Here is a 16,772-nt window from a genome sequence, read left to right as displayed (position 1 = left end):
ACGGAAGGAAATTTAGCCCAGTGGGGGAGACTTAGGCCAAGCTGGCACAAGACATCAACAACAGCAAAAAGAAGAGGATCATAGTGGCCAAGGTGGAGAAAGGTAGTGAGATCTCTGAGTTAATTTTCCATCTGAGCAGAATAAACTTCTCAAAGAACATGTCTCACCACAAGGGTAAAGGATGAACAGTTTCAGAGTTAAGATTTAGAAATGAACAGGAACTGTGAAGTTTAGACCTGGCCAAGTCCTGACGCCCCCAAAGTTAGCTAGAGCATGAGTATTAAGAACATTTGGTTCATTCCATAATAGAACCGGGTAACCTATTTTCTCATGTCTTATTTGTAAATGGCAGTGCGAGATGAACTACATTTTTCAAACCTAGAAAATTCATAGGAATTATGTGATGCAATTTGGATCCAGATATATCTTAAAACTGGACCTGTTTTCTCCCATAGGACAACTGCTACAGGGAGCACACAGCTCTCTATCATTTAAGTCCCTCCTTCTTTCCCTCCTCCTTCATAAGAGTCAGGAAGAAGTTTAGATCAGAAAAAATAAGTGCTCACCTTTTCTTGTACTGTGAGATAATTTGCTTTAAACTTTGAGGGACAGACAGTGGAGGCAGAAGAGAGATGTAAAAAGAGTAGGCTGCTTATTTTCAGGGGTTATTTGAAGTGGCTTGCCTTTACCTTCTCCAGCCTCTGTGCCAGCCACAGCACTCTGCTAAAGGTGAGTGTCGCCTCAGAAAAAATAGAGAGAGGGAAGGTTTTCCGTCCTGCGTTCACTCACAGTCAGTAACAGCCCTGAGCAGCCAGAGCAGCTCACTGCTCATCGCTTAGCTCTCTTGCAGAGTTTATCTCAACTAGTGAGTGTGCAAGAACTGCAGATGACCTTGTCTATGCTGGAATTTCACCTCGCGTGCAAGCTAACACAGCCAGAAACATCCTCACCTTTTTTTCCTGTTGAGGATAAACCCTCAGCAGTCATCCTCAACTCCTCACGCAGCAAGATCTCCTAAAGATAGATGACTGAGATTACAGAGAGAGTTCTTGCAGGAGGTTCCCAGCATACCACACGTTGCAGAGGCTTTCCCCAGTTGCCAAAGAGGGCAGGGCTGCCAAGGGATGGGAGAAGGACGCTTCATTTATGAGCTAGTTTTAGGTCATACTTGGTCCCAATAAACATTTGCTTGGCACAAGTCTCTGTTGTAAGGAATGTGAAAAACTAAGATGCCAGGGCAGTGAGCAGGATGGGGAATAAATCTTCTGAGTCAGAGGACACCGAACGCCACCGACAGCTTGGTTGCTGGTTTTTGCAGGGTAGCCAGATGCAAGCACGGCACATAGTGGGCATTGTATGTTGTGTATGAACCAGCAAGGTAGGAGAAATAGTGCCTGAGAGAGTCTGTGCAAAGAGATCTCATGCAGGAGAAGAAGTGACGGGAAAGGAGGAAGGGGTAGGAAAGCTTTTTGGGAAAATGGGGGCAAGGTACAAATTACAAGAGGCAGCCCCGCTTTGCCCCATTGCCTGAAGGAACAGAGACCTTCAGTACTGCCCGCCATAAGCATTCAACAGTGTGAAAGACATCAGGTTACGTTTGTGTGAGAATGTTTGTTTGGGAGAACTTTGTAAAGTAGGGCTGATGGTTGGACTCGATGATCCCAAGGGTCTTTTCCAACCTGAATGATTCTGTGATTCTGTGATTCCGTGTGTGTACGGGAGGGGAGCAGCTGAGGATTTGGGATTCTTGTTGGCTTGGAGGCCACGTTGCTCTGTCAGGCATGAACAGAGGATGTTTCTCAGCGAGACTCTGATTTCTCAGAGCTGGGAATTTGACAATAAATTAATAATCTAAAAATGTGGTTGGTATTTCTCCATGGGAGAAATGAAGCACGCTTTTTTTTTTTTTTTGCCAGGAGAGAACTGTGAATATTCACACCTGCAGAGAGGAAATACACAGAGTAAATCTGCAAACAAACCACACAGCTTCCATCTGGAGAATTTTTTTTTCTTCATACTGTTGTAGTCCAGCAGTTTTCATGCACGTATGCATATTGCCTGCTCTGAAGACCGCATACATCCATACCTTCAGGCAGCAACCGAACAGCTGAGAATGACCAGGATTTCTTTACGAGCCTCAGCCAACACATAAACCAGTTCACCACCATTCCTGTCACAGACTCCATCCCTTCCTCACCCTCCCCTGGCATCCCAGGTAGGGAACTTGCAGAGATTGGAATCAACATTCAGAAGCTGAAAAACCAGAAAAAGCTGTGCAGGATTTTTCACAAGCCTGCTCAACGTCATTCTGCCATCAGTCCAGTCTTCTTCCTCCTTATTTTAGGTGGACAAAGCTGGGTTTTTCTGGTTGCGTTGTGGCATGCTTGGTGCTTCTGCATAGATCCACCATTGCCTGGATCGTTCATTCATCACAGCTTTTATTTTTTTAAAACATAAATCATGAAGTGCAATGTGAGGGAAAGGTTTAAGAAACAGAAAGCAAATTTGAAGAACCCAAACTTAATTGGCTTAAGCTGCCATTTATGCAATAGGTCAGTGGTATCATTCGCAACTGGTTGGAGCAGTTAATACTGCACTAGTCTATTCAGAGTAGTCTCAGTTCTTCTCCTGCAAAATCCTGCAGCATTTTCCCTATATTGAGCACAGTGCTATAATCACACCACATTTAGATGAAGCAGGAAGGAAGAGACCTCTGGGTCTGAAGCAAAAGACCAGAGGAGGAGAATAATATTTGACATTATCTGCTTCTTTGGTCCTAAAGTTTTCTCCAGGCCATATCTCCAGCCACATCCATATGCAGAAGGCCTTGCTAGTCACTAGGAAGTCCCATAGCCAGGTGTTTCACCCATTTGCAGAGCTACTTGAATTTCAGAAAGAACTCTGAGCAGGAGACCTTTACACAGGAGTGCAGCTATCCACAAAGGCTGCTGTGACTGAGGGGTCACTGGAGGGGTTTGGCCAAGCGAGGACAGAGGCTGTGTGCCTGCACTGTCCTTCCTCCCCCAATTGTCTCCTCTCTGATGTTACAGTTGGCAGGGATTTACCATTCATGGCAAGTAGCAGAGAACCCAGCCTTTGCTGTTGCTGCCCAACTTAGGCAGACACTAATTCTCTTTAGAGTTCTTTAGATTTAGGTATTACTGTAGGTTTCAGCAACATAGACACAAAAAACCCCCTACCACCAAACTCCACCCCATTTCAAAAACAAACCCAGACCACTGACATACACGGTCCGCATGGTCTATCCATGCCTCAAGTCTCACAAAAAAAGTGCTGAAGACTAATTTTCTTGTGGAAATTGCTGAGAGTCCAGGGTCTCCAAGACGTCACCACCCCACTGAATCAGTAGAGTGTCTGATCCATGGGGATTTTCCTTTCTGAAGGCACACTCATACAGAAAAGCCCTTCTGTGTTGCAGGGACCTGTTTCTTCCTCAAGCTGTTCGCCCTCATAGCTGCCTGCTTCTCTCCCCCAGCACCCTAGCAAGGGACTATTCAGCTACAGAGTTTCTGTAGCACCGTGCATCATGGTACTTGCACTCTGATCCTGAGGATGGGGTTACAGGACTTTAAAGTCTGCTTTTGCACTGCCCCAGATGTCCCAGATACAGACCTTTATCATTTCCCCTTCTCAAACACGCAATCTTGAACAACAAAAAAATTTCACTTCCACTTCTTTTTAATTAGTATTTTGGTGAATATACAAAAACAAAGCATCAAGGCAGCTGGCAATTGTCAGGACCTGAACCAGTACACCTTAGGAAGAGGCTTCACCTTAAAACACTCTATACAGGAGCATATTTCACACGACACATGTAACTACTGAAGTGTTCACTAGGAAAGACACCAGATCAGCCTGGGCCAAAGTAAACAGCCTCTATTGAACTGAGTGAGAACCGTAACTGCTGATGCAAGGACTGGATTTGGTTCAGTTAGCTCCTTGCTTGCATTTTTCAGAAGAGCTGCTTGTTGCCATTATTTGCCTTTCATCCTACATGATGCGGGGATGGGGAAGGGGAAGGACAGAGGGGACGTGACAGGTAGCTGAAGCAAGAAGCATGGTAATCTAGGGGCGTGGGACAGCCACTTTTGCAAAGCCAACTACTGCACAGGACCCCTCGTATTCTGCACAAATTCTAGCCCGTAGATGTGTGAAATCTTGTGTGAAGTACATAACAGCTTTTTGAAGGAGTTGCTTGTTAGGAAGTGGAGCTTTTCCTGGACTGGCACTTCTGAAGGTAGGAGCACATGCGGTAGTTTCATCAGTGACAGGAGGCAGGCTTGAATATAGGCAGCGTATTGCTGAGGAGTGAGCTAGCCTTTTATTGGGCTTGACTAGCAACAGACATTTTATCTGTGACATGTCTTTATTGCCGACACACTTAAACTCTTAGAAAATCTGCCTTGTTCTAAGGCAAGGGGTGACAGAGACCAGGAACAGATGTTGAACAATAAAATATATTAGAGAGATCTGCAGTCTTCTCCCTTGCAGCATCCATCTTTATTGGTCACAGGAGGTTAGAGTTTTGCCCACATAGCCCTTGTTGGAGGCTTTAGTATTACGATTTACATTCAGCCTAGTTTTAGAGAGAGATTTTTCTGGAGCAAGTTTATATGGACATTTTCTGATGTCATCACAGAACAAATCAGATCACTTTTTAACTTATGCTCCAAGGATTTCTTGCACAGCAAAAGAAGGATGTGCCTCAGCTAGGAGGCAATTAAGGCTGCAGAACAAGGGACAAAGTAAGGACAAGAAGATTCTTTCCTGGAGTCATCAGCTCTGTGTGTCAAGTTTTTGGAGAGGCAAAAGTATATATGGGAGAGGTAGTGGGAAAACTTCAAATCCTCCATGGCACGAAGAGAATCGAGCAGGAAACAAACGAATGCAGTTTCACACACTGCTTCAGGACAGCGCTGAGGACACCGGGCCTTCAGTATTCAGTTCTGCTCCAGTAGAACATGGTACCAAGGAGGACGCAGAACTGAAACGACAAGAATACTAAGTTTCTCTGCTCCCCTTTTCCTTATCCCCACCTCTTCCTCAGCCCCATTTAGTCCTACTGGTAGGAGAGAGCAACAGAAGTTCTTGATAAGCAAAGGCTGTTCAGGCAGGGGAAGCTTAAAGCTTTTTATCTGCACGGAAGCTTCACAGTGAAGAAAGAAGATACGTGCAGCCATGACTATTTGACTTGGATCACTCAGCTCGCTGGGGATTATCTGTCATGAAGCTGCTGAACCCTGAGTGCTTAAAACACTCATACAAAGTCTTTGAACTAGAAACTGAATTATCTGTCATGATTACAGTTTAGATGATTCAATACCCTTCACAAACAAGTATCTGCAAGCTGTGTTTGCTGTGTTGTATTGCTGAGATGGCAGCTGGCCACAGCAAGCTGGAAGGCCATCTAGTTCCTCACCTGTGGAAGCCAGAAATGAGGGGAACTTGTAAATGTAGTCCTGTTACTGGGACAGGCTACAGGCAGATGGGTGACAAATGAATAACTATAATCTACAGACATTTTAAATGCATCAGTTCTGTCATCCACCTCCACCCAACTGGGTGTGGAATAGCAAGAAAAGAGAAGAGGAAACAAAGGCAAATATTAAGTACTTACAGTCCAGCAGAGGATGGCAAAACCAAACCAGGCAACACCCCAGGCATGTGTGTTCATTGGTCCAGAAATAGCGTCATAACAACCCTGTAAGACATCCATGAATGAATCAATACCAGCTTTGAGCTTGTACCTCAAGGCAACAAGCTTATCCACCTCTGAGAGACACTGAGGTGGCATGCTCCTCTCCTATTGCAATTTGAGTAGCTCACAGGGTCTCAAGAAGCCAGAGCTATGCTACTTATTGACAACTTGCAGATAGCCTACCTGTTTCTAGCTCCAAATACAAAGTAGACCCATCTCAGACACTTCAAGGACAAATTCCTGTGCCATCCACTTGCCAAGTATACAAATATAACCAGACACAGCCAACACAGAATTGATCTCCAGAATCAAGAAGCTGCGGGCAAATTTGGAAGCTTGAAAACCTTCTAGAAATGCTTGCTAGTGCAGAAGTTGATGTTCATGACCCGTCAATCTGTTTGAACAGGACAAGCTGGTCTACTGAAAAGTTTGACCTTGAGGAGAACTGCTGACTCACTCACTCGTATGCACCCATCTTTGGGCTGTTTGATTTAGCTACTGTTCATCTACATGTTGGAGATGTCACTTCTTACTGGTGGCATTGGGAGAGTTTTCTTAATAGTTCTCTCTCCATCAGAAAAACCTTTATTACAACCTATCCTGTGTTCAGCTCATGGCCAGGACCCTACAGGCATTGTTTCTCCCCCAGAAACCTTTTGAACACCTGTAGCTTACAGTGGAGGAGAAAGGCTATTCACTGTTTCCTTTCCTTCCAGGAAGGTGCTTTTGACCAACATATGTTAACTGGAAAAATTGGAGAGCATCTTACGTTGCTGTTATAGTAGCCGGGGACCCCAAGCTTGCAGCCATCGAGGTTGACGGGAGATCCTCGGGCATCCATGACACAGCAATTGTGAGGCCAAGGGAAGTCGGCGTCATTGTGTGTGATGCGGAAGGCGGACATGTACTCCTGCCAGTCGGAGGGGCCCCGTACCCCACAGCACTGGTTCTGTGGGGAGAGAGAAGGGGATGGTCTTTATGGGCCCAGGTCACAGCCCTGCACATGGCTGGACCCTGCACATGGCTGGTTAGGCATTAACCACAGATTTATGGGAGAGATTTTTGAAGTGCTTGCCTTTGACAGTCTGCTATCTGATAAATGAGCAAAATGGGGAGTGTGGCAGGACTTTCTCTAAGGTTCAAGGCAGATGCCATCCTCTTTATTACCAAGCCGCCCCAAGCAGGACTTGAAATTCCAGGGCTGCAGACCATTTAGTAATTAGTGAGAGTTTTCAGAGTTATTACCTGAAGCATGAGTTTATCCCAAGTCTTTGTGACCCCTTCAGTCATCCATTTGTCATTGTTATTGTCTGGCTCTGACTTCTGATACCTCTCTAGCATTTGCTTCAGGAAGAGATTCGGAGTGAACTACAGGGAAAAAACAGAGAAGAATGCAGGAACTATGTAAATAAGTGGCCATGTAAAGCAACAGGGGAGAATGCAGGCACTATGTAAATAAGTGCCCATGTAAAGCAACAGAGAAGAATGTAGGAACTATGTAAATAAGTGCCCATGTAAAGCAAATATAGCGTTGTGTGGGGCAGGTTTATTTGCTTGTTTCACAGTCTTGATGGAGAACAGGAATGCTGCTTCTCCCCCAGTTTTACACACAGGAAAATAAAGAGCAGGATTTGAAGAGCGGGAGCAACAAAGATGTAGATCTTGAGCACAACTCTAAGCAGGCTCTACCAGATGTCAGATCACAGGGGATGTGCAGAAGCTATGGGTTACATTTGATATGTGGGTTAGAACTAAAGTGCCACAAGTCATTTCCCTCCCTACCAATATCTCCAATAACCCACGTAATCTTTCCCTCACTAGTAACACTGCCTGGGGCAATGCTGAAGATTTGTCTTCTGCATGTGTGATAGATTAATCACTCCGTAGCTGAAAGACTAAACACTGTATTGATGATTCAGTTAACTCACACTTATTTCCTTAACTATAAGGTTGTAAACATTTAAAAATGTTAAAAATAACAAAACTATGTTAAAAAGAACAAAGTTATTTCCTTGTTTAGAATAATTACATGGGAGACTTTCCTTGTGGGCTCTTATTCTAGCTCAGCAGTAGTCCTTTGAGTTTACACTGCACCACCACACAGGCCATTTACTACACCCAACAGGACCACCTTGTGCCCTAGGACTGCAATGTTTCCCAGCGCAGTTTCAAGAATACATGAGGAAAGAAATACTCACGAAGTCTCGGTGAGTTGCTGCCGTGATGCAAGAAGCCATTTCAAATGCATAAGTGATCAGCATCAAAATAATATACTGTGGGAGACAGACAGCAGAGTTAGTTCTTGGAGAAACAGTTAAGCAGTTTTTCCAACATTAAGCCTGAAACCCTACTCAAGGCAAAGGAGTCCGGGCTATCCTAGTCTCCTCAGTCCTCTCCATGCCCCTGAACTTTCATGTAGCCCTTCCCTATTCTTGTTTCAGTTTGCAATCTGTTTTCTCGAAGATGTATGACTGGAATTGTTCTCCATCTCCCAGACAAGATTTCATCAGAACCTCATGGCATTAATACCACCCTGCCTCTATGGAAAACACTTCGCCTGATATGTCCGAGAGTAACATTTGCCCTTTTCTTAGTTGCATCTCATTGGCAACTTATGCTTGTGACATGTCTTTTCCTTCCACCTCCACTTGCCACCTATAAGCTTTTAAGCAAGAAACTGTTCACTCCTAGCAGGAGAGCTTGTACTTTGGGGAAACAGAAGGTGTAATTTAGGGTGTTGTTCAGATCCTCCTGATTTTGCATCATCAGATTTCCTCAGCACTTCTACTTTGTGAGCAAAGATCCTTCATGAAAACAGATCCTGAGGATCACCTCTCATGGTCTATTTCACTGTTTCTCTTCCCTTCTCAGCACAATCCCTTTAACCTTTCCCATATTCCCTTCTGAATTCTCATGTCTCTATTTCTCCTCCTACATTTTATAATGTTCTTCTCAGATTCAAGGAGTTTGTTTCCTTCTTACTCTAGCTTCTGCCACTTGTACCCTCTCTTATCTCCTATACTACAGCCTTGGGTTTCAGCCAAGACACCAAAATTCAGAGTTAAGGGAATTCTCTTCCGTCAGCTGTTTGCTGGCACATTCCCTGGCACAAGAGTTCAGATCTCTAAGTGTCTCTTGTTTAAAACAGACACCCTGCCATCCCACATTAATCCAAGAGAGAGCTGATTCTAGAGTTTTTGGCTCTACCCTTCATAATGCAAGCACCAATTAAGTTTCGTCACTGCCAATCTAAAAGACTAAGTAAGAAATTGTACAGACATTTGTTCACATGTTAACATTATCCTTGGCTTATCCAAAGCTCTCTGCCCCCACCCCTGTAATTTCTGCCTGCCTGCTGATGTCTAATGATCTCAATTGCACCCATATTTGGTATACTAACACATACTAATGCCTTGTACAGAAGTCATTACTTATCAGCTCCTAAACTGAATAGTATATGACAGCTGAAAGGCAGTAAGGGGTGGGGAGAAACAAGGATGTAAAACACATCCCAGCTACATCTGATTGCACAAGTGCTTCTGCATTGCTTCAGGACAAGGTCAGGGTCAAGCCAGTCAGCTTAAACCTCCATTGTGGCCATCACCATTAATTCCTTCAACCTGGTTTGGGAGCTTCTCATGCATGTGTACTTACAGGATTCACCTTGTGGGACACCACAAACACAATCAAGAAGAACCTTTGGCTCCTTATCACTAATAAAAGCTGTCTTTGCTCAGTGGATGATTACCAAGGTGAGCAGGGAAACTAAGGCAGCATTTTTTCAGGTTGGCAGTAATCGGTAGGCAAACTTTGCTACACTTACCACCAGCAGCAAGGTCCTGTTGGACTTAATGACTCCGACGATACCAAGTATAGACAGAGCAAAGAGTGCAAAGCCAACAAAGATGCCAATCCAGGCAGCAGCATAGATGTCATCATTTTCTGTAGCTTCCAGCAGAGGGTAGAGACCATGGGGATCGGACACAAAGAAGATGCACTCTGCTGTCAGGGCAATGCCGCACATCTGAGAAGCACAAGTTTGGGAAATCCATTAGATCAAGCTTCCCCAAAGAAATAGCAGAGACAGAAAAAGACAGAGACCACTTGCCTTTCATTCAACTTCCCACCGAACAGGAGCTACTCAACTCCTCCTCTGCCAGAGTCTACAATCTCTTGTTTTGTGCCTTCACAGAAGAATTGCAGGCAAAACTCACCCAGCCTAGACCTGAGAGGTCAGGCCTAGGACTTGAGGATGTTAAGAAAGAATTAACAGAACCTCTCCCATCACTATATGGAGGGAGGGGACTGGAAAGATGCTGGTCAGCAGAAAGGGCTGTTCCCCTAGAACTCATGTTGGTCTTGTGGATCAGTCCCTGCTGTCCCTTGCTGTCCCCTCCCCACCCAACTGATCAGCTAGCGCAGCTCTCCTTTACCGCTCCTCTCATGCTTTACTGGTTTATTTATGTGTGGACTTCACACGTGAAGAGGGATTTCATGGATGGGAACTACTGTTTTAGGAAGTGTCATACTGGAAGGAAGCCTCCACCCATACTTGTCTCACTTCACTTACCCCAATGACCACATTTCCAAAGACTAATAGACCCTGCAAGATGCGTATGCCATCATCACTTTTTGCCATCTTTAATTCTTCATGCAATCTGGGAAAAAACAAAGACAGTCTTCAGTTAGACCAGTACAATAGGCTTCACTCAGAAACAGAAATGAACCTTGAGGAGAAGGATAGACAGAACTTGCCAGCCTGGCTGTACACCTCCCACCCTTTGCTTCATAGTAGTTTCAGAGGAGAAACTTCCCTGGGTGTGAACCTGGTAACTCAAACTCTCCCCGATACTTGAGCTACAGAAGATTGGGACGACTCTGGGGGCAGCCAGTGTCTTTGGCTCCCTTTTGGGTAGGGTTTTCGTCATCACAACAGTACCCATGCAAGCCTCAGCTCATGGTGTTGCACTTCCACCTGGCTAGAAACACCAGCTACACCCAGGTCAGAAGGGGATGAGTTCAATGCCCTCACCTCGCTCCTCTTCCAAAGGTGACAGTTTTACCCCAGTGTATGCTATCCACCCTGGTGGTTGTTTCATTTTGGCCAGCACTGCCACGTGACCAAACTGATAACCACAGCGGTTTAGCTGTATCCCACACACGTGGCTGCGGCACACGTCTTGGCAGCACCTTGCTAAGGATAGCCCCATCTCCCACCCATGCCGGGAAGTGGAGCTGGGCCCCCCATTCCCAGTCAGGTGTAAGGAAAGGAGGGAGCAGCTCAGGCTGCAGCTGGCTTGTGGGAACCAGGCCAAGTAGCATTCCCACCAAATTCCTGAGAGCGTTATATCCTGCAGGCTGGGGCCCGGCACCCCGTGTCGAATTCATCCCCTTCCAGAGAGAGCGGCATAAAGGCACTAGTCAGAGGTGTGAGACTTCTTGGAGAAACAAGCCCAGATGCCAGCACCAACCAAGTCCTTCTTTCAAAGGGACAGCACGTGTGTGCATGGAGAGGGGGAGGAAAAAATCCCCAACCTTGAGACAGCTGCGTTTGCTGGGTGGTTAAGAAAATATAAGCTGTGAAAGAGAGGCTGAAGCTGGCTCAACTTGAGCAGACAATAGGAAAAGCAGCTTGAACACCCCTCTTCTGCCAGAGTACCTGCACTAGTGCCTTCTCTTGCTGGGGTTACTGACTCTGGGATTCTTCAGAGAAGCTGTTGGAAAATAAGTCCAGACACAGCTGTCAATGAAAGGAACAGAGCATCGTGGGACCTCTCTAACAATGCCACTTTCAGCCTCCTCAGCAGCTGCCATTTTAGGGTAGGCAGGACTTCCAACAGTGACAGAGGGAAAACCAGAATTTCCTACCACCCTTTCTGCATTGATTTGAGGATCTCCAGTGCTCTCACCATCATACCAGCAGCAGAGCACATAAATATTTTCCCATGATAGCATGAGCGGGGATGGCCATTGTTTCCAAGGTGAGAAGCCATTTTTATTCCTGGAGAAGTGTTTGGAGGCTACCCAATACACTTGAAGCTGTATGGCTCTCTATTTGTAAATGGCAGGCTCAAGAGGTCAACTTGAAACTCTGTCCCTGCCAAACTTGTTGACCAGCCATCATGCCCAGAGGACCACATAAAACTGCCTTGCAGGTCAAATCTGGGTCTGGACAATGTTCGGCCATATGTTGTCTACAGTACAACACTGCAGAGTCTGCCAAAGCTGAGACAGACACTGGTCCTCTACTCATCTGAAAGCTGGAGAGACCACTGCCTGGCTCATGGATTTTTGTGCTGCAAACTCCAGAGATTTTTGAAAAGCCTTTAGTTATTGCCATCTAAGAGACATCACAAATCAGGGGGCAGTCCAAAAAGCAAGGAGATCTTCCCTGCTCAAACGCAAGCACATGAACTCTGACTACTACATGGAAAAGCAGCTGCCATGTAGATAGCAGGGTTGAGTGTGCCATGTGGCTAGCACAACAGATCACACCAAGTGTGATTAACAAAGTCACAACCCTTTCCTTAACATTGCAGAAACCTTTTTCTCCCTCCCTTTCCCTCCTTCAGACCCCCCTGCAGTGTAATGACAGCACTCACACCTTGTACATGGGCTGCCTACCCAGCCCATGCACTTGCCTCCCCACCAGCTGTCTCACTCTTGCCTCTCCTTGGGCAGGTATTACTGCAGTCACACCAGTCTGAGAAAGCAAACCTCTTCTCCTGGGGCAAGCCCACCTCCTAGGCTACCATAGCTGGGAGGAAAGCTAGACACAGTGACCACCACACAGATATCATCTGGACAGTGTCAAGCTTCTAGGTAACCTCTCCCTTACATAAGTCCAATGGGATTGCAGGGCAGGGGGAAGCAGAGAGACCAGGAAGAGGAAAAGCAAGGAAGAGCCTTTACTGTAGATCTAAAACTAAACACTGTAATGACGTTGCTGTATTAATATGAATTCTCCCTCTGCCTCCAAGAGATTGGCACCAGAGTCTGTTTCTCAGCATCCACTTCATTCCCCTGTGCCATGCGTGGGAATACCTTGCCTGGTCCCTTTTCCATGGTTGAGGGTCCAGTATCAGCATCACGCATGAGAGATGTGAGGGGGTGTGAGAGACTGAGGAGGTGCTCCAAGGCCGTAACAACAGCTGGGCAGCTGGGGAGCCGACCCCCCAACATGGCCCAGAGGAGAAGCCGCAGGAGATCTGGGGCCTTCCACCTGCTGCCTGCTCCTCCCGCCTCGGAAGAAAGCTGCCCTTGAGCAAGAGCAGCTTGTGTGGCACTTGGCGCTGGCGCATGACTACAGAGTCAGGAGGCAAACCTTAGCCGGCTTGCCCAAGGCAAACTGCATGCAGGTATGACTCAGAACGGCCCTCGGGTGTGACACAGGTGGGCAGTCCTCCTCCCAGCGCCTAGAGAGACAGGTGCCAGCAAGTCCTGCCCGTGGACACAACTCAGTTTGGAGGTAGAAGAGCCTTCCTTGCAGGCTGGTTTAATTTTATGCCCCAAATACAGTTTCCTGGGGCTTCAGGGAAATCCCTGAGGAAACCAGGGCTTCAGCTGCAACCATTATCCAAAATCTCCGCATGAGAAGGCAGTCAGGGCCTTGAGCTTGCATGGACCTGGGGTTCCTCAGCACATTCCGGTCACCTGGCAATTTAGCTGTGAGCCATCTATATCCCCAGTATTCAATTATCACTACCATAGACTTTGCTCCATGCTCCAAGTAGCTTTGAAAATGCATCTGTTGCTCCCCTTGTACTACAAAAGCCTACATCCCCCTTGAAGCGCATCCTTCTTCCTCTTCCTTACACCCTGGTCACAACTGAGACCGCAACTTCTCCCCTCTCCTCTCCCCTCACACCCCCAAAACACTCCTGGCACTTATTGGGGTCCAGCTAAGCCTGTCAAAGCCTGGGAGCAATGGTAGCCCTGCCTCCCCCTGTTCCTCCGCAAGTTGCAGACAGTTCTATTATTTCCATGCCCTTGGATCTTTCCTGACCTCTCCTCCCTTCCTCTACTCACAGTGGCTCCATGAGACCTGCAGCACAACTGTGGGAGCTGAAAAGCAAACTCCTTTCTGCAGAGGCTGGCTTCTGCCCTTGTATTTTAGGTGACAACCGCATGCAAGCTTTCAAAGGAAGCCCTGCTCACAGCAACACCTGGATTCAAGCAGGATTCAGTCCCTGTTGTGCATCCCTCACACACATTGAGCTGGTTGATCTTTCGAAGCCTCCACACCCTCTTTCTATAGACTGGGACACGATTTCAGTAGCCTTACAGATTAATGTCCTCTGCTTAGCCTAGTCCTACTCCATCTCTCGCCAAAAAAGCCAATGGGTAAGAATAGGTTTGGCGTTGCCCTATGCAGAAGGGGGTCCCATTTTGATTGCCTTGTGTTTTGTGCCAGTTGTCATGGTGGAGTCACAGCACTCTGACCAAGGAATGTCCAAAACCACCCCCATGAACATAATTTGTTTCTACATCCTACTTTTGGAGGCCTCTCAGTGTGGCAGTGGGGCTTACAGGGGCTTCACCTCAACCCTTTCTACCCGTCTTGCTTCAGCATTCCTGTGCAGCGTGTTGCATTCTCATCTCCTGGTGTAAGGAGGCAGAGACAAGAGGTGCATTTGTTTTATTGTTCATGGGCTCTGCAGCCTTCAGACGCCTTGGCTGAAGGGCTCCGCACCACTCAAGCGCAACTAAACAAACCCAGCCATTCAACGGCAGAAACCCGCTCCTTGCCCGTACCTGCCCCCAGTGCAGAAGCCCAGGCATCGCACCTCCTGCCCGCCATGCTCACCCAGCCCTGGCTGGAGAGCGTGTCTCTACAGGCAGGAGCGAGATGCCTGGGCTGGGGCGCTGCCGGAGGGAAGCCAGCAGGGCGGAACTGCTGCTGGAGGTGCTGTGCCGCGGGAAGCCTCCGTGAGCCACAGACCTGCCCACACCCTGACCTGCTGTAGGGTCTGATGCATCGAGACTTGAGGGGCCAGACGGCCATAAACCTACTTTTTTTTTTTTTTTTTCCAATTGGTTTTAGTGGAAAATTTAGCCCCTAAGGGGTTTAAAAAGAAGTATCCAAGTGCTTGGGACATCTTCAGAGTTAGATGGTTTTTAAGAGGATACAATTAAATACGTTATTGATGACTCACTTGGACTCTGCTGTAAGAAGCCAAGTGTCAATTCATCATTTGTTGACTTATTTTAAAGCAAACACCTCCAGCACACACAAAACCACATACTCCTCCTGCCCTGCCGGACTTTCCCCATCGCTCCACCGGCCACGGAATGCAGCTGCCTCTGATAGAGAACAGCTTGTGCGCCAGGAGTCAAGCACACTCAGAAAAGGAAGATCCAGACAGTCCTTTTGTGCTACCAGGGGAGAAAAATAAAGCAAAAACAAAGCTCAGCATCAAGCAGGGGTCAGAGACTAATTAAGTTTCCTTTCAAGAGAGATTGCTATGAAATGAAGCCTGTGTGAACCGTGGAGTGGCTGGTAAATCATCATCAAGCATAATTACCTCGGAAATAGAGCTGGGAGGTAGGTTTTTCCTCTCTCCCTCATTAGTTCAGCACAGCCAAAACAAGAGGGGGCTTTTTTGCCTTTCCTATTTTAACAAGTGAGTGGGAATTACAAGATTCATCTTTCTCTGCAAAAATTTATTATTTTTTTTTTTTACACCCAAATATATTTGCAACAGATCTAATTTTCCCATTCCCTTCTCCCCAGTCTTTAGGAGAAAAAATATGAAACAAATTAAAACAGCCATAGAGAAGACACAGCTTGAGGTAAGAAAAATGAAATACTTAATAATCTTCTGCAGTTAACCTTATCCAGGTACCAGACTCTCACATACTAAACACAGCCCAGGGACTAAAATGAAAACATTAAACGTAAAAGCTTCCTTTTCTCCTAACAGACACTTATTGCTCACACGCCTCATTAAGAGGAAGACGATGACCAAAGCAAGGCACTCACCCTTCCCTTCTTGTGATGCTTCCCAATAGAAATCCCGACCCACCTTCAAAGCCGAAAAAGTCCCTTTCTCCCACCTCTGCTGGGCTTTAAAGAGCCCAGGTTGCTTGAGGAAAGTGCTGTGTGATTGGTAGGGTGCCCATCACATGAGGAAAACTTTTTTTCTAGACAAACCTGTTCCCCTCGGTGATTCTTAGATCGCATCGGAATGCCGTTGTGCCGAAAACAACGCAGCTTTAAAGAATTTCTATTATTCTCTCAAAAGGGCGGATGAATGACTCACTGGTACAAGATACTTGAACTTTAGAGAGCATGGGCAGGTTGGAAGGACATAAATATAAATATAAGGATTTTTTGACTGCTGTTTGGCATGGGCATAAGAAGAATGTACTGACTAGAAAAAGAGAGGAAATTAATGTTTTCATTTAATTACATTGCATGGGGAAAATCCAGTGGTTTGGGTTGGATCTACTTTCTTTTTATTTGGCTTGGGATTTCATTTGGAAAGAGAAGTGTAGGCGTTGGCTACTCTGCAAGACACTGGATAACATGAAAAGTGGGGAGATTGTTGCATTTCCTTGGGCTGGATTTTTACACATTCAGTTTTATTAAGACTGAGCAAAGTCAAGCACAGACATATATATTAATTGGCCTGTGATGAACTGAGAGGGGCTGAGGCTAAGGAGCACAGCAGAAAAGGAATGCCTCTCACCTTCCTGTCCCTCAGCCATTGCAGTACAAGTCTGCCAAAAGTCATGATTCCTGTTACTGGAGCCTTGAGTAAGTCTCTGGCAAAGGCGCAGGTGCTTGTGCTCGGTGTTCTTCATCTGCTGGTGCAAAAACCAGCCACATGAATAATGGACTTGGGAAGGGTGATGGGACCTCTGTGTTTTTACAGCCCTTCACAAGTCAGAAGCAAGCATCAAAAGACTATATATATATATATCCTTGGTAGCCATCCTTGCAAATATCTTGTGAGAAATAAGTGACAACTGCAATAGCTCTAATGTTTTATGGAACCACTTGGTACTTGGACACAGCTGAAGAGAGATCCATGAGCTCTCCCATGAGATC

At 46.3% G+C, this 16,772-nt stretch overlaps 1 protein-coding gene across 1 annotated transcript; it reads right to left on the bottom strand.

The window, feature by feature from the left end:
- Positions 1 to 3,678: 3,678 nt before the first annotated feature.
- UPK1B (uroplakin 1B) lies at positions 3,679 to 15,758 on the bottom strand. The gene is made up of 8 exons (XM_074860837.1): positions 15,702 to 15,758; positions 10,290 to 10,377; positions 9,543 to 9,743; positions 7,918 to 7,992; positions 6,965 to 7,087; positions 6,489 to 6,668; positions 5,639 to 5,722; positions 3,679 to 5,005 (listed from the first exon to the last, which is right to left on the bottom strand). Exons 2-8 carry the CDS (start codon positions 10,356 to 10,358, stop codon positions 4,955 to 4,957), a joined length of 783 nt encoding a protein of 260 aa, XP_074716938.1. The 5' UTR covers positions 10,359 to 10,377; positions 15,702 to 15,758; the 3' UTR covers positions 3,679 to 4,954.
- Between the last annotated feature and the right edge of the window lie 1,014 nt (positions 15,759 to 16,772).

Source organism: Strix uralensis, chromosome 2 (genome assembly GCF_047716275.1).
Source record: "Strix uralensis isolate ZFMK-TIS-50842 chromosome 2, bStrUra1, whole genome shotgun sequence".
NCBI classification, from domain to species: Eukaryota; Metazoa; Chordata; class Aves; order Strigiformes; family Strigidae; genus Strix; species Strix uralensis.
The sequence above is the reverse complement of the archived record's forward strand: the minus strand, read 5'-3'. Positions and strand labels throughout refer to the sequence as shown.

Excerpts from the sequence above, each read along its gene's own strand:
- UPK1B (XM_074860837.1), bottom strand. The coding sequence starts at position 10,358 with ATGGCAAAAAGTGATGATGGCATACGCATCTTGCAGGGTCTATTAGTC. Across the intron at positions 7,088-7,917 it reads CAGCAACTCACCGAGACTTC|TTCACTCCGAATCTCTTCCT; the intron begins GTGAGTATTTCT and ends TTTTCCCTGTAG. Across the intron at positions 5,723-6,488 it reads CCGGCTACTATAACAGCAAC|GGTTGTTATGACGCTATTTC; the intron begins GTAAGATGCTCT and ends GATGTCTTACAG.